This window comes from Amblyraja radiata, chromosome 20 (genome assembly GCF_010909765.2).
Source record: "Amblyraja radiata isolate CabotCenter1 chromosome 20, sAmbRad1.1.pri, whole genome shotgun sequence".
Classification (NCBI taxonomy): domain Eukaryota; kingdom Metazoa; phylum Chordata; class Chondrichthyes; order Rajiformes; family Rajidae; genus Amblyraja; species Amblyraja radiata.
The window spans coordinates 14,112,823-14,136,257 of record NC_045975.1 but is presented as its reverse complement, the minus strand read 5'-3'; the positions used below and the strand labels follow the sequence as shown (position 1 = coordinate 14,136,257).

The window sequence follows — 23,435 nt, the reverse complement described above, 5'->3', positions numbered from 1 at the left end:
TCCGGCAGATTATTTATGTCTTCCTTAGTGAAGACGGAACCAAAGTAGTTATTCAATTGGTCCGCCATATCCTTGTTCCCCATGATCAACTCACCTGTTTCTGACTGCAAGGGACCTACATTTGTTTTAACTAATCTCTTTCTTTTCACATATCTATAAAATCTTTTGCAGTCAGTTTTTATGTTCCCTGCCAGTTTTCTTTCATAATCTATTTTTCCTTTCCTAATTAAGCCCTTTGTCCTCCTCTGCTGGTCTCTGAATTTCTCCCAGTCCTCCGGTATGCTGCTTTTTCTGGCTAATTTGTACGCATCATCCTTCGCTTTGATACTATCCCTGATTTCCCTTGTTATCCACGGATGCACTACCATCCCTGATTTATTCTTTTGCCAAACTGGGATGAACAATTTTTGTAGTTCATCCATGCAGTCTTTAAATGTCTTCCATTGCATATCCACCGTCAACCCTTTTAGAATTAATTGCCAGTCAATCTTGGCCAATTCACGTCTCATACCCTCAAAGTTACCTTTCTTTAAGTTCAGAACCATTGTTTCTGAATTAACAATGTCACTCTCCATCCTAATGAAGAACTCAACCATATTATGCTCACTCTTGCCCAAGGGTGCACGTACAACAAGACTGCTAACTAACCCTTCCTCATTACTCAATACCCAGTCTAAAATAGCCTGCTCTCTCGTTGGTTCCTCTACATGTTGATTTAGATAACTATCCCGCATACATTCCAAGAAATCCTCTTCCTCAGCACCCCTGCCAATTTGATTCACCCAATCTATATGTAGATTGAAGTCACCCATTATAACGGTTTTGCCTTTGTCGCACGCATTTCTAATTTCCTGTTTGATACCATCTCCAACTTCACTACTACTGTTAGGTGGCCTGTACACAACACCCACCAGCGTTTTCTGCCCCTTAGTGTTTCGCAGCTCTACCCATACCGATTCCACATCCTCCAAACTAATGTCCTTCCTTTCCATTGCGTTAATCTCCTCTCTAATCAGCAACGCTACCCCACCTCCTTTTCCTTTCTCTCTATCCCTCCTGAATATTGAATATCCCTGGATGTTCAGCTCTCAGCCTTGGTCACCCTGGAGCCATGTCTCCGTGATCCCAACTATATCATAGTCATTAATAGCTATCAGCACATTCAACTCATCCACCTTATTACGAATGCTCCTTGCATTGAGACACAAAGCCTTCAGGCTTGTTTTTACAACACTCTTACCCCTTATACAATTATGTTGAAAAGTGGCACTTTTTGATTTTTGCCCTAGTTTTGTCTGCCTGCCACTTTTACTTTTCACCTTGCTACCTATTGCTTCTACCCTCATTTTACACCCCTCTGTCTCTACGCTCAGACATTTAAGAAACCCTTTCCCTTTAACTCCATCCTCCACTATCCCATTCAACACCCCACCCCCCTTATTCAGTTTAAAACCACCCGTGTAGCAGTGGCAAACCTGCCTGCCAGAATGCTGGTCCCACACCTGTTAAGATGCAATCCGTCCCTTTTGTACAGTTCCCCCTTACCCCAAAACAGATCCCAGTGATCTAAGAATCTAAATCCCTGCCCCGTGCACCAGTTCCTCAGCCACACGTTCAGGTCCCGTATCTCCCTGTTCCTGCTCTCGCCAGCACGAGGAACTGGAAGCACACCGGAGATAACAACCCTGGAGATCCTGCTTTTCAGCATTTTTCCGAGCTCTCTAAAGTCACGCTGCAGAATATTCATCCCCTTCTTTCCGACATCGTTTGTGCCGACATGCACTACCACTTCCGGATGTTCACCTTCGCCCTTGAGGATTTTCTGCACTCTGTCCGTGACATCCTGGATCCTGACACCAGGAAAACAGCACACCATCCTCGCATCCCGTCTGTTGCCGCAGAAACCCCTGTCCGTACCTCTCACAATGGAGTCTCCCACTACAATGGCGTTGCCTGCCTTAGGCCTTTTTGGTTTTGGCTCAACAGCCCTATTCGCATCACAAGCCAGTCCGCCGCCCAGTGTAAACACCTCTTCTGTCCCGACAGCTTCTAAGTGGGTGAACCTGTTCACAAGAGGTACAACACCCGGGGACGTTGGCATTCCATGCTTCCCTCCCGTTCTCACTGTCTCCCACCTTCTTTCTTCCAGTACCTTAGGTGTAACAATCGTACTGTAGGACGATAATCCCAGGAGAAAATCAGGAAGGCAAAAACGAGGCATGAGATAGCTTTGGCAGAGAAGAGTAGGGGAAATCCAAATATGTTTAAGTATATAGAGGGAAAAGGAGTAAGTTGAGAGCAAATGGGGCCCTCTCAAACTGCAATGTACATCATTGTGTAGAGTGACAGGAGATGGCCAAGATCCTCAATTAATGTTTCCCTTGTTTTTACCATGGAAAAAGACATCAAACTCAGGAAAGTTAATGGGGATATCCTACAATTCAGTAAAGAATATGTTGGATGTGTAAAGAAGTTATGATAAATACATCTCCGGGGCTTGATCGGGTAGAGTGTGGGGAACTAGAGAAGGAATTGTGGAGCCCTATCTGAGATATATTCAACCCCTTTAGCCAACCCCTTGAGGGATGGGATCTACCAACATTTGGAAAGGCAGGGACTGACAAGAGATGGTCAGCATGGCTTTGTGCATTGGAAATTGTGCCTTGCGAATCAGATAGAGATTGATGAGGATAGAGCAGAGGATGTATTTTTCAATTTTGCAAAGACTTTGACGGATGTATTTTTCAATTTTGCAAAGACTTTGACGGATGTATTTTTCAATTTTGCAAAGACTTTGACAAGTTTTCACATGGAAAACTAATCTGGAAGATTGGATCGCATGGAGTCCAAGATGAGCAAGCTAATTAGATTCAAAAATTGGCATGGAGGAGGAGTAATATAGTTGTGGAAGGATTTGAAGATTTGGATGACAATGACATTGTTAGTATGTTTACAGATGACACCAAAATTACGTTGATCGAATGGCATGGAAGGATGTATAGGACCAGCTTAATTGGGCATCTTTGACAGTGTGATTAGTTTGGCCAAACTGCCTGCTACATGAGTCTATGACTAAGTTTATTTTCAAACAATCCTAAAACCTAAAAAAACCTAAATTGTTTTAATTCAGCCAATGAATCTACTATAGACAAAAAGCTGGAGTAACTCCGCGGGACAGGCAGCATCTCTGGAGAGAAGGAATGGTTGACGTTACAGGTCGAGAACCTTTACCTGAAACATCACCGATTCCTTCTCCAGAGATGCTGCCTGTCTCGCTGAATTACTCCACTTTTTGGGTCTATCTTCAGTTTAAACCAGCACCTGCAGTTCCTTCCTACACATTCTACTATTGTCTACTTTCAGAATTGGGCAAGTTTTTCTTTTAATCTCGTGATTTTATTGTAATTGCAGAATACACCAACTATTCTTTAAATGTTTGATATCTTGCAATCTACGACAAAAAGCCATAAATGAAACATTTCTTTGGTGTTTTCTTCCATTGCAAATCACTTTATTTTGAATTGATGCAGTTTACAGGGATTGATTTAATGTGCATACAGCTTTATCAGCCTATATGTGTAAGCTGTAAAGTGCCTTTACAGTTTACATTAATCAAATATCTGTACTTGTGAGTAACCTAGCATTTCTGAACTCTGTAGGAATATATGCCATTGCCCCCAGAGGAAGCAGAAAATGGAGAAAATGCAGGCAATGAGGAGCCTAAACTGCAGTTTAGTTATGTTGAATGTCTACTGTTTGGTTTTCATCAACTTGGAAAGAAACTCCCAGATTTCCTTACAGCAAAACTTAATGCAGAACGACTCAAGGACTTCAAAATCAGGTGAGGTGAATGTTATTTGACTATACACTGAAATTTGTTTCTCTTTGTTAAAATGTTATTGTACTTCTAAGATCTTCTCGACCTTTCATAGACTCTAATTTAACAAACTACATATTAATTCTAGTTTTATTAAAGCATTTTGAATGACAGCAAGCTGTGATCAGTGCACCCTGCCTGAAATGGTGATGCGTGCTGATTCACTGGTTACTTAAAAAAGAAATATTTACTGGGTTGTAAGGAAAGAACAACAGATATCTCCACCAAAGTACCAACTAACATCCTGCCAGATATTATTCAAAAATCTCCATTTATTTCTGTGTACAAGATGCTTGGCTCTAGAAGCAGCATGTGATGCAGCACCCGTGGAAATTATGTCAAAGCATTTTAGGTTGACGACCCTCCATGACTGGGCAGTTGAGAAAACAAATTTGTTTTCAGTTGAATGAGTGGTTTATGTTCGTATCCAGCCTCGCAGGAGCAACTGGTTCAGCTTGGATTTGTGACATTTGTACCTTATCTCAAAATATCTTTCTGTTTGAAATAATATGAGTATATGTGTTTTTTCTCTCTCCCACCATAATACCATTGGTGACTTTGTTCACTTTCCTTGGTCCTGTTTTTTTTGTTTTTTTTGGAGCTCCTTGCTTTCTAACTTGGCTTACAACTTTTGTAAATTTCTTTGCCATGCTTCTTCAGATGATTAATAACTTATAAATATCAGTTGTTAACACGTGACAGCCCTTTTTCAACTTCAGTCACAAACTATCCAAACTCCATTTGTTGAAGATCAATTCAGTGATAGCAACCCAGGTTGCTCTTATGAAAGTATTACATTGCAAACCAAATAACTATGATGGGGCTAATGTCACTGAAACACAAAAGGAATGCATTTGCATTTACAGCCAAGATCTGAAAATAATATTTTCCTTGTCTCGTTGTTTTAACTCTACAATGTTATGTTTAGGTTACAGTATTTTGCAAGAGGTTTACAAGTCTATATCAGACAACTGCGGCTTGCTTTGCAAGGGAAAACAGGCGAAGCCTTGAAAACGGATGAGGTATGTATTCCAGTGGGTTGGGAGAGGCTTAAAGAGGCAGTTGGAAACTGCTGGATGTTCTAATTGTAGATGCTGCTATGACTGTCTTGGAGGCACAATTACTTAATATGGATATTCCTCGATTTTTATAAATGGGTTGCATTCTTGGAGAATGTTTCATTAAGTGAGAATTTGTAAATTGGATACCATTCCCCATTAGTTTCAAACTTAAAAAATCCAACTGCACATGTGCATGATGTATCAGAGTTCAAGAAGCTTGATCAAGAAACCCAAAGATGCATCACCACGTGTTTAAATAATGTCTAGGAACAATTAAATCTTAAATTAATGTCTTAAAAACAAATTCTTCCCATTATATTATACTATCCCCAAAGTGACACATGAAATCCTGAGACATGTTGACAGGTTGGACACATTTACGTGTAGGAACATTTAGAACAAGAGGTCTTGGTTCCGATAGGTTGCCCATTTTAAGATTCAGATGAGATTAATACCTTGTTGAAATCTGTAAAGCACTGGGCAATTGTCCAAAAGGTTGCAATCAGTAGAGGGCAGCACGATGGCGCAGCATTAAACTTGCTGCCATACAGCTCCAGAGACCGTGGTTCAATCCTGACTACGGGTGATGCCTGTACGGAGTTTGTACATTCTCCCCATGATCGCATGGGTTTTCTCCAGGTGCTCTGGTTTCCTCCCACATTCCAAAGACATACATGTTTGTAGGTTAGGGTCTCGGCCCAAAACATCATCCATTCCTTCTCTCCAGACTTGCTGCCTGTCCTGCTGAGTTACTCCAGCATTTTGTGTCCATATTCGGTTTAAACCAGCATCTGCAGTGCCTTCCGACACAGGTTTGTAGGTTAATTGGCTTGATAAAATTGTAAATTGTCCTTGGTGTGTGTGTAGGATGGTGTTATGCCCCTGTCCCACTAGGAAGCCTGAACGAAAACCTCTGGAGACTTTGCGCCCCATCCAAGGTTTCCGTGCGGTTCCCGGAGGTTTTTGTCAGTCTCCCTACCTGCAACCTCCGGGAACCGCACGGAAACCTTGGGTGGGGCGCAAAGTCTCCAGGGGTTTCCGTTCAGGTTTCCTAAGTGGGACAGGGGCGTTAGTGTACATGGATCGCTGGTCGGCGTGGAATCAGTGGGTTGAAGTTGTTTCCGCACTGTATCTCTAAACTGAACAAAACTTTAGTCCTGATCCACATGCTACAGGACCTGATAAAGGAAATACACTGGCTTGCCTCAAGTCTCGAAGGAGGTGGAATTGTGCTCACCTTCTGTTATTCTTTCCAAATGGAAATTTGGATAACATGCCTGTTATCAATTTGGATTCAAGCTGTCCCACAATGAGAAAGCTCTCAGTATGTAAATACTGAATGTCTCGGAAGTCATTGTGTTTCTGTTTTAATTTACTGTTACAAAAGAGCTAAGTGCACCGTTTTGTCAACAAAGATTGTTATTGATATACTGAATATGAATGAATGAATGAATAAGTTTATTGGCCAAGTATTCACATACAAGGAATTTGCCTTGGTGATCTGCCCACAAGTGACAACATGACATACAGTGATAGTTCAGAATGATACATAAAACATTAAACATTAATAATAAAACATTATTGATTAAACATGTGAATTAAATAAAATACCAGAGCAAAAGGAGGCAACTGATTTTTGGTTATTGAGTAGAGCTACTACTCGTGGAAAAAAAGCTGTTTTTATGCCTGGTTGTGGCAGCTTTGACAGTCCGGAGTCGCCTTCCAGAGGGAAGTGATTCAAAGAGTTACTTGGCTTGATAAAAATGAATATAGCAATATGCAGTCTTTGTGGGCAAGACTATTGCAATCACTATTGTAGCAGTAAAATAATTATGCCATGGACAACAGAATTATTTTGGAGACTAGTACACAGTCATACTGGTATTACTAATGGCTCCAGGACTCCATCAATTCTTTTTGCCCTTTAACAGTGCACTTTCTATGACAAAAGTAAATTCTTAAATCAAATCCTTGTGCCTTAGAGTTAATGGTGTTACAGCAAAAATTCATAAATACAGGAACATTATGTACTTAGGAGGATATTGAAGTAAACATTTCATTTTAAATATAATACTGTTTCTATTCCACAGAACAAAATTAAGGTTGTTGCACTGAAGATAACCAATAACATTAACGTTCTTATCAAGGTAATCAATTTTTAACCATTGATTATAACGTGCATAGGGAATGGGTGTGTTTGTTATATTCGGATTATGCAGCTAAATGTATATTCTGTCATGGATACCTGCATTCTTCGGTACTGCTTAATAAACTTTCAAAATATTTATATTTAAGTTATGGTTGAAAACATAGATTTGGGGTAGAAAAGCTAGGGTGGATTGGCTAAATGGTCTACTACCTTCTGTATTCTGTTCACAAAATAAGTGCCTCCTTCACTTTTGTTCGTAAAATAGACTCCTTCCGTATCTGAGTGAAGTAGGCTGGACATAAACAATGTATAACCTGCACATTTCTGTTGGTTAGGACCTGTTCCACAATCCTCCCTCTTATAAAAGTACAGTCACCCTTTCTTGGAAGCCGGTACAGAAGGTTGAAGGAGGGTAAGTTTTTACTTGGTATCTTGCATTATACACAGTTATCGTACCCCTCCTAGAAGCTAGCACCCATTTAAAATAAAATTAATGTTGATGCCTTAATTTATAACACAGGCCCAATTCCATGCTGTCTGACTCTAAATGGAGACAAATAGTCACTCTTGTAGATGGTGAGAATGATTTGTGATATCATTGCGAATACCATCGTCTGACCAGTTTTTGCAACCACAATTCGTCCAATTAAGCTTCATCATTAAATCATCAGGGAATTTGAACCTGTGGTTTTCACTTTATTCAACTGTGGAAATCCGGATCAGATAATTCTATCCATGGGATTCACGGTCTGACATAGATGATTTTATGCATCTCTGTAAGATCAACCCTCAGCCTGCTGCACCTGAAGGAATAAATCCTAGCCAGACCAACCTTTCCCTGTAGCTCGTGCCCTCGTGTCCTGACAACATCCTCCTAAATCTTCTCTATCTTCTTCCCAACTTAACAATGTTCTTCATAGAGCAGGGTGACCAAGACTGAACACAACCTCACCAATACCTTGTACAACTGTAGCATAACATCCCGACATCTATACTCAATAACGTGACTAAGGCCAAAGTACTGAAATACTTGATCACCCTAACTACCTGTGACACCACTTTCAGGGATGGGCTTCAGTTTCATTTTTGCTGTGATTCTATCTTTGATGAGCTGAAAACTGGCAATCAAACTAAAGTAATTGATATAAAGGGAACATGGAAAGAAAAGGGGCAATGTGTTAAGACAAATAACATTTTGCAAGACTCCCTGTGCATGTACATTCTTTAGCATGACCTATCTGGTACACAGCTTCCATTGTTAATGATATATTCTTGTCATTCTAAATATGACTGGTTACATTGCACAAGGATATCACAATTTTCTTGATATAATCTTACTCAAAAGGTTAAGTTAAAAGACACCTCTGTCACCAAATTAAAAAAAATCTATGGTGTAGGAAGGAACTGCAGATGCTGGTTTAAACCGAAGATAGACACAAAATGCTAGAATAACTCAGCGGGACAGGCAGCATCTCTGGAGAAAAGGAATAGGTGACGTTTCGGGTTGAGACCCTTCTTCAGACTTTAAGAATCTAAACTATGTTGAATCATGCAGGCTATTCCATCACATCACCTTATTACCACTATTTCAAAATGCACGAGGTTTAATAGGAAAATGGTTTCGGGTAGAGAAAATGTTGCATTTGTACTAAGTAATTTTGAGTACGGCTAATGATTTTGGTTTGTTCCTCCACCCCTCCCTAGAAGTTTGTACTTTATTTTTGTTGTATATAGTGATGTTAAAATTAATTATGCAATATTTCCTTGTAAAATTGTGATTTTTACTGAAACCCGATTGTTGGGTTGTTTAGGAGATGGTGAGAACAATTAGGATGGTTTTATGGTGTTCTTGCTGGGTTTTTTCCCGCAAGCAGTCAATGAATGTTATTTTAGCATACTATGAACTTTTTATATATGTATATAATTCAAGCTAGTTGCAGTTATCTCATCCAATATCTATCTTGTTCCTTTCAGTTGGTTTTGTTAGTTTGACACCGTGGGCACAACACAAAACCGTTACATTTGTTTTCAATTTAAGTTAATGGTACAGATTGCTTTTGAATTGCACGAGAAGTAATTTGAAGGAAATAACAGTTATAAATAACTGAAGGTAGCAAGACAGTAAAGTACTTTATAAATTGTGTCCTAACCAGATGTTTTAATTTATTTAAAACAAACCTTAACTATTATTGATGATCTTAATAGGCAAAAACGAACGGCTGAGGAAAACACTTCATCCCCTCCCAAGAAACAGCCTCCAGCACAAAAACGAGATACCAGGCAAATCTATAATCCACCTAGTGGTAAATACAGTGGCAATCTTGGTAACTTCTCTTACGGTAAGCATTATCAACAAATTGTAAATTTGGATTAATTTCTGTTAATCATCCACAACACAGTAAACTCTCGATTTAACAGACTTATTTATAATGGATTTTGGTTATAGCAGACCCAATCTGTGTAGACCAAGTTCGTTGTTTCACTAAATGACTATTAGATGTTTTTGAATAATTTTAGTTTAGTTTAGAGATACAGCATTGAAGCACCAAGTCCGTGCTGACCTGTACATTAGTTCTACGCTTAACACGAGGAACAATTTGCAATCTTTCATAGAAACGTAGAAACAACGAAAATAGGTGCAGGAGGAGGCAATTCAGCCCTTCGAGCCAGCACCGACATTCATTGTGATCATGGCTGATCGTTCTCTATCAATAACCCGTGCTTGCTGTCTCCCCATTTCCCTTGACTCCACTAGCCCCTAGAGCTCTATCTAACTCTCTCTTAAATTCATCTAGTGACTTGGCCTCCACTGCCCTCTGTGGCAGGGAATTCCATAAATTCACAACTCTCTGGGTGAAAAAGTTTTTTCTCACCTCAGTCTTAAATGGCCTCCCCTTTATTCTAAGACCGTGGCCCCTGGTTCTGGACTCGCCCAACATTTTGAACATTTTTCTTGCATCTAGCTTGTCCAGTCCTTTTATAATTTTATATGTTATTGTAGCATATAACTGCATTTCCTCCCACATTACAAAGAAAAGACATTGTAACAGTGCAAGTTTCTTCCGTGCGCACCCACCTCCCACCCCTCCCCCAAAGCTGCAAAGATATGCAGGCCTGCAGCCCACCTGGCCTCTTAACATGTGAGAACTGCTGGCAGAGCTGCTACCCCACAGTGCCAGGGACCCGGGCCCCCAACCCGTAGTGTGTAGGACAATTTGTAGTATGTAGTGTAGAACCAGTGACCAATGCATTGGAAACCCAATCTGCCGCAAGGCGCGCCCGTGGACAGGATCAAACTCTGGTCTCTGACGTACAGTAGCAGCACTATCGCAATGACACTGCTCTCTCAAGGTATTGTGTATTTTGTGTCCTTTACTGTTTATTGTATTGTGTTTGTTTATGGGCTAATTTTCCAATAGTACAGTACATAGTAGCAGACAATCAGTAATAAAGGACACCATCTCCACCTGTGTGGTCTGTTAAAGTGAGGGTTTACTGTAATATAATGTGTTGGAGCAGAGAAGTTTCTCTTATCAACTCTCTTGCAGTGGGGAAAATACCTGAGGTCTTGGTGCTCCACTCTTGGGCCGGAAAGGCATTGTCATGTGGTGCTCATTAATCATCTGGAAAGTGGATCAAAGCAACATTAATTAGATTCAATCTGTGGGAAGGAACTGCAGATGCTGGTTTAAACCGAAGATAGACACAAAAAGTTGGAGTAACTCAGTGGGTCAGTGGAGAACAGGAATTGGTGACGTTTTGGGTCAAGCCCCTACAGACTGAGAGTAGGGCGAATGGGAAATGAGAGAGATAGACTGATAGAGAGGGATATATAGAACAAATGCATATCTTATATTCATTTGTTCTATATCACTGTCTATATATCACATTTCCCTCTTCCCTGCCTCTCAGTCTGAAGAAGGATCTCGACCTGAAACTTCACCTATTCCTTTTCTGCAGAGATGCTGTCTGGCATGCTGAGTTACTCCAGCTTTTTGTGTCTATCTTAATTAGATTCAATATTTAATGTCTGTCCTGAGTGTATTCCTGTACTGCAGAGCTGCCAAGTAGTACGGATTTTCCGTTTTTGTACAGAAATGCGATAAGAATACGGATGTGCTTTTGCGTTGTTAAATATGGATTTTTTAGAAGTCTGTATTTAACGACGCAAAATCGACCTTGGATGATCGTAACAAGGAGGTGCAACGAGCAGTTGGGAGCGGGCGGGATCGGCCCGACTTCCTGTTTCGTTGCCATATGCCACTCGCCAATAGAGGGGTGGTTGACTTGGGATCTTGCTGCCTGGAAAATGCCGGGATGTTTCATCCCTTGCTTTCTCCCTCTCTCGCTGTGTCTCTGTCTTTCGATCTCTCCCTCCCTGCCTCCCTCTCTCTTTCGCTCCCCATCTCGTCTCACTCCCTCTCTCTCCCTCTCTTGCCTCAGCATTCCCGGAATCATTTGGCGTATTGCGGGAACGGCTGCATCTGCGGTTCCTTCCTGTTAGGGAGGGTGCCCTGGGCCGTGGCGGCTCCTGGTCCGTTCCCTCCGCAGGTGCCGCCTGGGCTGCTGAGTTCCTACAGCACTCTGTTTTTTGTTTGGCTCTGGAGATGAAGGTGGACACGGGGGGCTGGGGTGGCTCAACGGGACAGACGGCGGCTCTGGGGAGAGGGAGTGGGTGGTGTTTCGGGTCGAGATGCAAGAAAGCAGCACCCAGAACATATAATACACACAACATATAATATACAATAAACTGTATTACAAATACACATTAAACAAGTTATGCATTCTTGTAATCTTACAAGGGTATGACCGCACATTAAAAAATAAAAAATAAATCTGCAAAATGGCAATGCGTAAAAATACTGGTTTCCTCAGCAAAATACTGATTTTCAGGTACTAGAATACTGAAATGCTCTGCAAAACCCGGCAGCTCTGGCTTTACCCAGGTAAAGGAAGAAAATAACTTGAAATTGAGTCAATATGAGGGAGTGAGGGTAACTGTTTTAGATTGTACAATATAATTCATTTGGGAAAAGTGGAGTTTCGTACAATTCGTGTAACTTTCAGTATTGCGATTAGGTCAGTTCTGTAGAATATTTATACTCTGCTCATTTTACAAGTAGATACCTACATAATAAGTTGTTTATCTACAAATATATTACAATTGCACAAGGATAAAATAATTTGAAAGTAATTTTCTTTTGCTACAGAACAAAGAGGTGGTTTCCGTGGAGGCAGAGGTCGAGGATGGGGCGGCCGAGGAAATCGTACCAGGGGACGCCTCTATTAGAGATAGAAATTCCTTCACCGTTGCGTGTTGTGCAGTAGTTACTGTGTACTGTATTCTTGGGATTGCTGCTGAGCACCCACAAGAACTGCGAATAGCTTCAAAAAAGAATTCTGTATTTAAACCTAATTTCTAAAAGATACTTTGTACAATTCAATCTTTGTTTATATTTCAGTATGTGTAGCTGTTTTTTTTCCAAATCCACACTTATTCTAAAAGAACTTTTTAATTTCCTTTTTTATTTTATACTGCTCTTATGACATTTGGAAGAAATTTTCAAAATGCAAAGCAACAGTATTTGACATTCCTAAGTCCATCTTTCTAAGGCACCATGGTAAAGTTAATAGGAGAGAAATTAATGGACAACATTGTTTTGATGCAATCTGTTGTTCTCGTGGTCATGTCCCAGCAATGTGATATATTACAGGATTGAGATCACACTTAAAATTATACAAGCGATCCATGGCCAAATATAGGAACTTCCAAGGTGTTCTGGCATTTTTTCCAACGTGTGCCATCAGAAATAATATCATTACTATAAAGCATGTGCTTAGGAATACTAGTACTGGCAATTCAAAAATTTGGGTCTGATACTTTCCTAATTGAATTACCTGTTGAACGTTTTAACCTGTTTAGTGCCCCCCCCCCCGAGTATACTTGTTTTGGTTTAGTGACGTTTTATGACTGCGTGATGAGTTGTCCTTGACCTAGAAAAAACCTGGCACAGGGTGGCCATGAATGAAAGAAAATCTTGGTAGTGAACAGGTTAATCCTGTTCAACAGCAGATAATGTTTCTCTAGCCCCCTTGGTGAAGTTTTACTGACAAATCTGGGTGTCTCCATGCCCCTTTTCTACCTGAAGTTTTTCTCAGTGGCCACTATTTTTCCAGTTGGAATGAGGGGACATTTTTTTTTAATTGAAGATAAAAATGTGCATATTTGGTGTGGACCAGATGTTTGAAGTTCTGAACCTGCAATTAAATATTTTTCCATTCAGTAAGTAAATGCCACTATTCCTATGGATGAACACCTGGTAAATGCAGTGATAAACCTACTAGTGATATGTGCAGTATTTATGCTATTTGTTCCATCTTTATGGTCTACGTATTTACTAGAGTGTTAAAGAACTAACGTACTACATTTGAGGAATACTTATCGTTGAAAGAATAATTTGTTAGATTCCATAACATGTCTGCATTTTTGCTTTGGATCCCTGCTTCATTGTCCATCTCCATGGCAAGTCTTGATGTCAAATGTCATCTCACTGTGCCTTTGCAGTGCACAATGGGCTTCATTTGGATATCAGAAGCGAGCTGTGAATAATGATTTACTGAACTATATCCATCACTTCCTTAGTTTGTATCCCTGCCCTCAATAAACCATTAGTTAATAACTTGTACGTGTTAATGTTTTAGCTGGTCATTTAAATTTAAAGTTGATTTTGAAGATTGTCGTGCTGTTGGGCTATATACGAATTTACATTACAAAATTACATACTGTGACTAAGTACGTGCGAACAAGTTGTAACCCAGCAGTAACTTGATCCTTAACCCATTTAATGTTTCAAGTAAAAATATTAAGTATAGCTACTTTCAGTGCTAGAGTAGATGTAGGTTTTAAGGAATCGCTGTAGATTTGGGCACAGAATTTTGATTCCAGTTAAAATGCTGAAGAAATACTACATTCACCAGTACTGCTGAATAACCCAAACTGGCCTTGAAATATGTCTGTTCTGGATAACTGCTGAAATATTTCTGGTGATATATTTATTCCTCTGTGCCAACATTTGGGAATGTCTTCATGGAATATGCACTGCTTTGAAGCCACAGTGGACATATTAAATGTTGATTAAAATTTGAATAATGACCTGATATCTAAAGTTGAAGAAATGGTCTTGGAAAATGCAGATAACTAAATTAATGGTTTTTTTGGTGCCAAATACCACTGTTAAGTACTTCAGAATATGTGAGCAAAACTTACCTGTTTGGATTGCTGTTTAACTACCAAAATCTTAAGTTTACCATTGTGCAAATTAATATATTAAGGTGTATTTTGGAAGAATGCTGTTGGAGGTTAATGAATACATGCAATGACTGTCAGCATGCAGTGAGTATTGGCATGCTCAACGTTTATGTATTCATTTTCTGAAATCCGGTCATTGTAGTCTTTCCTTGAAAGCTAACTAATGCAGTAACTATGAAGATATGTGGGGAAAGGTGATTTTCCCCCTCCTCCCCTCTTGTAAGTTTACAGAAGAACCTATTTCTTTAGTTTTTGTCTGCAATATAACAGTGCTGGAGCATTTTTAAGCTATATACAAAAGTTGCCGTTTGCATTGTGCAAATAGATTTATTTCAATATTTGGATTAAATAGTTTTAAAAACCTAGCAGTTGAATGTATGTATCTTAAACTGATTTAGAAAATCTATAACTGCATGTGATTTTTATAGGGGTGTCTGTACATATTTGAAATTGCTTTTTGTAGGTATTTGCTGGTGTTATCAATGTCATTGCAGCTTCTGTTTACAAAAGCAACAAAGTTTGCAGCCTCATTTTATTTTGGTAAAAGGAAGTATAAGTCCTACCCTTTTGGAGTATATGTTTTATATGGTAAAGGTGCACACTGAATAATATTTTTGTATTGTGCACTAATCAGTAAACATTGATGAAAAATAGCTACATTGTCAACAGGTTTTCAATAACTTGTCATAACCAATAACTATTGAAGAGATTTAAATATTTTTATAGAGCTTTTCATTTCAAACTTGTGCGTGTTTCCCCCCCCCCCCCCCCTCCCCCCCAGATTTTTTAAAATAGCAGTTTTGAGAGCACCATTCAGAGTGGCAGGAATTGCAGGAGCTTGTGATCTGGAAGATAGAGAAATGTATAATGCAGGTTAACTTTAACTATTTGATTATGCAACAACAATCAAAATTTAGGCACTCAATGAATTGGAAAGAAATCTATTTGCTTAGTTGCATAATCAGCCAGGAATGTGAAGTTTTGCATGTGCAGTGGTAGAGAAAATTTAATTTATAGATGTGAGGATTTGATAAAAGTGTTAAAATATAGATACACGACTGAAACAGTATGGAGAGCTAATTTCTTCCTTTGTAATTTTCAAATATATATTGGCAGTGAATTTTCTCATCTGGAATTAATGGTTTGTGTCTACTTTTGTTTTTGTTCTGTTTAACTGTCAGTTCATTTAAAAATACTGACCAGACTGCTGTATTAAATCTGGTGTCCTCTCAAAATCTTCTGTGCGGTATCACCGTTGTGAAAGAGTGACATAACTTATCAGTACGATATACTGGTTATATCTTGATTATGAAGGTGTGATTGTTGGGAGACTTATTTTCCATTTATGGTCAAAGCAACGGATCTTTGTACTTTGATGGTAGTTGGATTAGCTTTTGTCTCTATTTTGGGTAAGTTGCAAATATGACAGAAGCCTATATTGAGGGTGTTATTGGAATATCCCAAGTGAGAAGGTGATATAGGAATTCACTATGCCCAATTAAAACATCCAATTTTGAACTTCTAATGTCTGAGCAAGCCGAGAGGACAGTTATGTAGAAGACCGGAAAACTGCCTCCTTTTCCTTTCAAAGCAGGAAAAAATGAAGTTATTTTTCTTCTGTTCATACCTCTGGCGCTGGATATCAGTATTGTAACTTGCAACTGACAGTTAATGTTTTAACGCCCATTCTAAGCAAATATTGTGATTCCCTCTGACTTGTATTCCTATATTCTAGATTTTTAGTTCAAAATTCTGTCTGGATGCCTATTGCACTGTTTCAACTAAGGCATTATTAATATGTCTCAACATCATTCTTGTCTATATTAACACTTGTGTGTATTGGCCAGTTTTACACTGATTGAATAATTCCTCACCTTTATCACATTAAATTCCATATAATTTCCAGCTTATCTACCATTTCGCCCAGTGGGATGTGGGCATCACTGGAAAGGCCGAGTTATTGCCCATCCCTGACAGCCTTTAAAAAGCTGTCAGTGAGCCTCCACCTTGACCCACTGATATCTGCCTGGTGAAAATATTCCCAAAGGTCTGAGGGTATGGAGTTTGAAGATTTAGACTTTAACCATAGTGCCCAAAGGGAAGTCAGGCAAACAATTGTATTCCTGTTGGCAAAATTGGTGGCAAGCCAATCACCAAAAGTGAAAATTAAAAATTAATATTATTTGTCCCTACTTCCCCTTGGATGGCACCACTACTGGGCTTTATCGTTAGCTTGATTGGTATATTATTTCCTATATCAGAATTGGAAATTGTGTCTTTGTCAGGATGAAACATTACTTCAAAAAAGTCATTTATTTAGATCTTTTCCAGTCAGTTTTCTTGGTCTCTGACTGTTCAAATTCTCTTTGCCTCTTAATATTACTATTTCCCATCTGAATTTATTTCACAAATTTCTGCATTTCATGTATCAATCTCAATAAATGCCTTTTTATTTTCTTCCTGTGGATGATGTGATTTTTTTTTTCCTCATTCTTTGTTTGCCAGTTCATTTTTGTTCATACTTCTGCTTTTTTTGATCCTTTGTATCAGCATTGATCCCAAAAGGTATTTGCTGTGTTCCCTTGCATAATTGTCTTTTCAGTTGATGTAACCCGTTTCAAGGATGTAAAATATGATTTGAAATTCAGAAACTCCGATGACATTAAACAATTCAGTTCTTGCTAACTCGGGTGGTACGGTGGTTATTTGTATTGCTTTGGAATCATTAATGTATAGAGGTCAAGATGAGAATAACTTGTAACATATTCAAGTATACTTACAGTGCTCTACATAATGTTTGCAACAAAGACCCATCATTTATTTATTTGCCTCTGTACTCCACAATTTGAGATTTGTAATAGAATAAAATCACGTGGTTAAAGTGCATATTGTCAGATTTTAATAAAGGCCATTTTTATACATTTTGGGTCACCATGTAGAAATTACAGCAGTGTTTATACATAGTCGTCGTCCTTCCCCCCCCCCCCCCCCCCCCCCCCCCATTTCAGGGCACCATGATTGGGACACAGCAATGCCATGTAAATGAAAGTAGTCATGTTTAGTATTTTGTTGCATATCCTTTGCATGCAATGACTCCTTGAAGTCTGCGATTCATGGATATCACTATTTGCCGGGTGTCTTTGGTGATGCTCTGCCAGGCCTGTATTGCAACCATCTTTAGCTTATGCTTGTTTTGGGGCTAGTCCCCTTCAGTTTTCTCTTCAGTATATAAAAGGCATGCTCAATTGGATGTCGATTGGATGCTTGACTTGGCCACTCAAGAATTTACCATGTTTTAGCTTTGAAAAACTTCTTTTGTTGCTTCAGCAGTATGTTTGGGATCATTGTCTTGCTGTAGAATGAACCGCCAGCCAATGAGTTTTGAGGCATTTGTTTGAACTTGAGCAGATAGGATGTTCTATACACTTCAGAATTAATTATGCTACTACCATCATCAGTGGTATTATCAATGAAGATAAGTGAGCCAGTACCTTCAGCAACCACACATGCCCAGGCCATAACACCCCCACCACTGTGTTTCACAGATGAGGTGGTATGCTTTGGATCATGAATGAATTAATACGTTTATTGGCCAAGTATTCACGTACAAGGAATTTGCCTTGGTGCTCCGCCTGCAAATGACAAGATGACACACAGTGACAGTTAAGAATGATACATTAAACATTAAAAATAAAACTGATTAAACATATGAATTACATAAGAGCAAAAGGAGGCTACAGATCATGGGCAGTTCATTCTCTCCTCCATACTTTGTTCTTGCCATCATTCTGATATAAGTAAATCTTTGTCTCATCTGTCCACAACACCCTTTTCCAAAACTGCGGTTGCTCTTTTAAGTACTTGGCAAACTAACCCAGCCATCCTATTTTTTGCGGCGAAGCAGTCGTATGCATCTTGCAGTGTAGCCTCTATTTCTGTTCATGAAGTCTTCTGCGGACAGTGGTCATTGACAAATCCACACCTAACTCCTGAAGAGTGTTTCTGATCTGTCGTACAGGTGTTTGGGGATTTGTCTTTATTATAGAGAGAATTCTGTCATCAGCTGTGGAGGTCTTCCTAGGCCCAGTCCCTTTGCGATTAGTAAGCTCACCAGTACTCTCTTCTTAATGATGTTCCAAACAGTTGATTTTGGTAAGCCTAAGGTTTGGCTGATGTCTCTTAACAGTTGTATTCTTGTTTCTCAGTCTCATAATGGCTACTTTGACTTTCATTGGCACAACTTTGGTCCTCATGTTGATAAACAGCAATAAAAGTTTCCAAATGTGGTGGAAGGACTGGAGGAAAGACAAGGTGCTGAGCATTCTCTTATACCTGTATTGTGTCCCAAACATTTTGGTGCCCTGAAATGGAGGGATTATGTATAAACACTGCTGTAATTTCTACATGGTGAAACCAAAATGTATAAAAATGGCCTTGTGACAATGCACTTTAACCACGTGATTTTTTTTTTCTGTTATAAATCTCAAATTGTGGAGCACAGAGGCAAATAAATAAATGATGGGTCTTTGTCCCAAACATTATGGAGGGCACTACATTTACACACCCCAAACCTGATGCATTGAGAGGCCTCAAAAGTGAATGCAGGCAAACTGAAACGGGAGAACTAAAATTATAAACAGTATATCTGTGAGCATAGGGATAATTAATAATAGAGCATAATTAAGGGATAAATTATTTGAATCAACTAAAATTGAGGATTCAAGATGTGTATGGTGTTTACAAATAGGAGATCAGGGTATAACAAAAGGACTGTGTCATGGAAAAAGCTGACAGTACGGTTCACAAACTTCCAGAATAAGCAACTGAGGGGGGCTTTAAGATTGAGTGGATTGGAATAAGAAAATGATTTTATGTGTAAATTAAAAAATAGTGGTCAGAAAGCTTGCTGTGCAAATTGGGATAAATTAAACTGTCTTCCTGAAATCATTCATTTTACATGTTGATAAATGTAGTGAATGCATACAATTCCTATTTTCAAATAACTCCATGCACTTGTAATTATTTCAATAGATTCTGATGAAATGCATTTGGAGAATCAATTTTACTATAGATTTCAGAAGTTCATTTCATTGAAACTAATGTGAACAGGACGTCAAACAATTGTAAATTGTGTGTAGTTTGTTGTCTTGGTCAAAAATAGTTTTGGAATTTGAGTTTTGTATAGGAAATACAAGAATTTAAAGTAGTTTCTATGGTTGATAGTTTCATATTGTATGGAGTTTAATCTATGCAACGTGCCATTGAATTGCTGATGTACAATAAACTATCCATGTATCTCTTAATATATTAAAATTGCATTTGCACATGTTCACTCTATAAAATGTTATTTTATTAACATTTCCCATTCCAAATTCAGTTACATGTTTATGTTGGGGACTGCTGTAGCAAATAAGTCCCATTGAAATAATGCTTGCTTGACACTGGTGACAAATATATGACAAAAGCAATTGCATTCTCGAAAGTTGTCTAGTCCAAATCGCTTTCCTCCTTTTCCAGAATTGATGTGTTCTTCTATTTAAGCAAAGAAAAGGTCAAAATGTATAAATAAGAAATTTGAATACCATTCTGGCAATCTGATAGCCTCCACTTCAGTCGACAACTGAACATTCATGACACTTCATATTCGCAGAACAGGGAATGGACTGGTATATATCTCATTGGTATATAAAGTATTCTGCATTCAGAAGTTCTTCAAAATATCCAATGACTGCTGTGCAATTCTTATGTTCGGACTGCAATGTAAATTCCTTTATAACCACCTTTGCTCCAAGACAGCCCTACTGTAGGTTGGTGTAAAGCACATTGTAACCAAAAACTAAATGGCAGTTACTGCTACTCGTCAATGCTCCAATTATAATGGCGCTATAATTATCTGCTTTACTACTGCTCCAATCATTGGTTCCTTCTATAATCAAATGTCAGCCCACCTCCATGTTAGGTTTTCCCAGGACTCGTGCCACAGATGACACAACCTTCCTACTCAACCTGCAAAAACCTTGACCTGATCCTCATCTGTTCCTTATGCGTGGACCCTTGCTCCCACCCTTCCCTGCGCCCATCTTTACTACTGTTTAAATACTCAATCTTAGAATGGCTGTTGGAATCTTATTTAGAACCAGTAGGAAGATGTAAATTGTTCCTTTTCACGGATGGTAGATTTTTTTGAGCGGTTGCAATTTGTGCAATTGATTGCACAGCGACGAAAGTGTAATGAACCAGTTCTTTGATGCCAAAGTTACACCAAAATTAAAAGTAAAGGCTTTTTCTGTTGTCTCCTGGACTGATACTTATGGGTGGGATTAGAAAAGAATCTTCAATTGAGTCTGGTAATGTTTGATAAGGCATAATGGAGAGAAGGATCAAAGTACAGCTGGTCTTTTCCTTGCCATCCGTTTAGTACATTTTCTTTGCTTGTTTTGATTTGAATGGGCTTTTCCATGTTGCTTTCCTCTCCAGATGTAATGAAACTGCCAACTTCCTTTTATAGGAACTTTAGCTTTTGTTAGGAATATGAACACAGAAATTCATACAAAAGGGTATTAAACAAACGTGTTTTTCAAGCTGATACTTCAATGGATAAGATCAAAATTTCCAATTAAAATCAATGACATATTTTGGTGCTTTACCTTCCCTTGCCAACATTACATAAGATGAAGGTGTGCAAGAGTCTGAAGAAGGGTTTCGGCCCGAAACGTCGCCTATTTCCTTCGCTCCATAGATGCTGCTGCACCCGCTGTTTCCCCAGCAATTTTGTGTACCTTACATAAAATGAAGTTAGCTCACCTGATAAGTTAAAATTACGAATAAAATCAATGAGAAATAGAAAAAGTTGCTCATCTTTAACTGCAGAGTGACTGCTACACACCTTAATTTTAAATTTGACCAATGAACATTAGCATGGCTATGGATGTTAAAATGTATGTGATACCTGATAACACTGACTGAATATTTAGACTAAAGATAGAAACAACCCTTTCCACATCGCTAGTCTTCCTCTCCCCGACTCTCAGTCTGATGAAGGGTCTCGACGCGAAACGTCAACCATTCAAACGTGATAGGGACAGAATTAGGCCATTCAGCCCATCAATACCATTCAATCATGGCTGATCTAATTCTTCCATTCTCCTGCCCTCTCCCCTAACTATTGACATCAGTACTAATCACGAAGGATCTCGACCTGAAACCTCACCCATTCCTTCTCTCCAGAGATGCTGCCTGTGCCGCTGAGTTACTCCAGCACGTTGTGTCTATCTTCGGTGTAAGTTGGCATCTACAGTTCCTTCCTACGCAAGAATTTATCTCTGTCTTAACATTAGCCACTAACTTGGCCTCCGCAGCCTTCCGTCGCGTCGAAGTGCACAGATTCACCCCCATCTGACTAAAGAAGGTCAGATTCTATTGTTCTAGAGATGCTGCTTGTTCCGCTGAGTTACTCCAGCATTTTGCGTCTACTCTATCCCGACGTGTCGCCCGAGGGGAACCGAGCCCTGCCCCGTTCGGTGGTGGTTGCCGCCCCGCACAATGATGGCGGTTGTTCCGGTGTCGGGCGATGCGTTTCCGGTTGGTGGTGAGGGCGGTTGCTCCGCTATAGGATCTTTGGTTGAGAGGTGGGAGCAGTGATTAAACATGGCGGTGCGTAGCGAGGGAGACTGTTGCTGTCGCCGCCGCCTTTTACTGGCAGTCCTCTTCTCCGCGTTGAGGAGCTCGACGGCCACCACGCACTGGATTGTAACTGAAGATGGAAAGATTCAGCAGCAGGTGGGCCTGAGCGATGGGGTTTTTTGTTGTTGCGGTGGAGGAGGAGGGGTCGTCGTTGTTGGTGGTGAATGGGGTCCACAGACTGAAGGGCTGCTCAAGCGGACATTATGGCCACCCGAGACCGCCAGCGTCGGCTCGGTTGGGTGTGTAAAACTTTGGTCGGAGTCGGATCTCCAGGCCTGTGGTTTTTTGTGGGTGTGGGGGTGGGGGGTTGACAGACTGGTTCGTTGGGAGGGAGCGATTTCGCAATGTAGCCCGTGACTGGTTGCCAGCCTCTCCCACGGGGCGGTTCCAGTCCTGATCCATAGGAACGCTTGGCGTTTCCAAACATAACAAGTACCCCGTTCCCACCAAGCCGTGGCTTCCCCCGTCAACTCGCGACACCACCGCTCAAACAAAAACATTTAAAAAACACGTGAAGTGGAAACGGCGCACCTCATGTTCACTCTGCTATTCACTAAGATCACGGATGTTCTATCATCTCAGCACGACTTTTTATATATTAACTCCGTATTACTTGAATAGACTTAGATTCCTCAGCCCTCTTTGCTGCAAAATTGCAGAGATTCGCAATCGCTTGTGAAGGAATTTCTTCTGAATGTTCGTACCTTTTTCGAGATTTCGATCCCCGTTTCGTTGAGGGAAACCTGAGACTACCTCTTTGAGCCCTTTAGAATTGAGATCACTACTTATGCTTCTAAATTGGATAGAATTAAAGTCCAATCTGTTAATCCTCCTCAAGCGACATATCTACCATTTTAGAGATCCAACTGGTAAATAAATGCTGCACCCCTTATGTCACAAATGTATTCTTTAGGTATGAGGAAGAGCTCTGTGCACAATATTCCAAATATATTCTTATGATCTCATTATTGTTACATGTAAAGTTTTGTTTTGCATGCTATCCAAATAGATCAGACATGCCTTTGTAAGGAAATCGCCTGCAACAAAGGACAATGTTTGCTTTTCTACATGCTTGGAGTAATCAAATTTTAATTTTGTGATTCAAGAACACCAACACAATTTAATCTCTCACCAATTAAAAATATTCTGTTTGGGGTATTCACTTTTGTGCAGATACCTGTTATGATGAATTACCTTGAAGATTTGGGAGCATGTGCTGCCAAAAGATCATGACAGGTGTGTAGGAAAGAACTGCAGATCATGACAAGTTATTCTTCTCAATACTACCTTTTAAGAATTACCTGAACATGCATGTATATATTATAAAATATAAAATGAAGACTCTCATACACAAAA

At 39.6% G+C, this 23,435-nt stretch overlaps 2 protein-coding genes across 3 annotated transcripts in view; both read left to right on the top strand.

Annotated features, from left to right (window-relative positions):
* Positions 1 to 17,081, top strand: part of api5 (apoptosis inhibitor 5) — a 29,393-nt gene extending 12,312 nt beyond the window's left edge. Inside the window, exons 9-14 of the mRNA XM_033038892.1 lie at positions 3,660 to 3,841; positions 4,806 to 4,899; positions 7,029 to 7,085; positions 7,423 to 7,499; positions 9,293 to 9,426; positions 12,298 to 17,081. Of these exons, the coding sequence (XP_032894783.1) occupies positions 3,660 to 3,841; positions 4,806 to 4,899; positions 7,029 to 7,085; positions 7,423 to 7,499; positions 9,293 to 9,426; positions 12,298 to 12,377 (624 nt within the window). The 3' untranslated portion in view covers positions 12,378 to 17,081. The remainder of the gene's footprint in view (positions 1 to 3,659; positions 3,842 to 4,805; positions 4,900 to 7,028; positions 7,086 to 7,422; positions 7,500 to 9,292; positions 9,427 to 12,297) is intronic.
* Positions 17,082 to 22,001: 4,920 nt separating this feature from the next.
* The window catches only part of ttc17 (tetratricopeptide repeat domain 17), a 69,323-nt gene continuing 67,889 nt past the window's right edge, over positions 22,002 to 23,435 (top strand). The window contains exons 1-2 of one of the 2 annotated variants that reach the window (XM_033038891.1): positions 22,101 to 22,175; positions 23,253 to 23,315. Coding sequence is in view for 1 of the 2 variants with exons in the window: in XM_033038890.1 (XP_032894781.1) it covers positions 22,044 to 22,175 (132 nt within the window). In the remaining variant the exon portion in view is untranslated. Of the gene's footprint in view, positions 22,176 to 23,252; positions 23,316 to 23,435 lie in introns of both variants that reach the window. The other variant, XM_033038890.1, reaches the window with a different exon arrangement.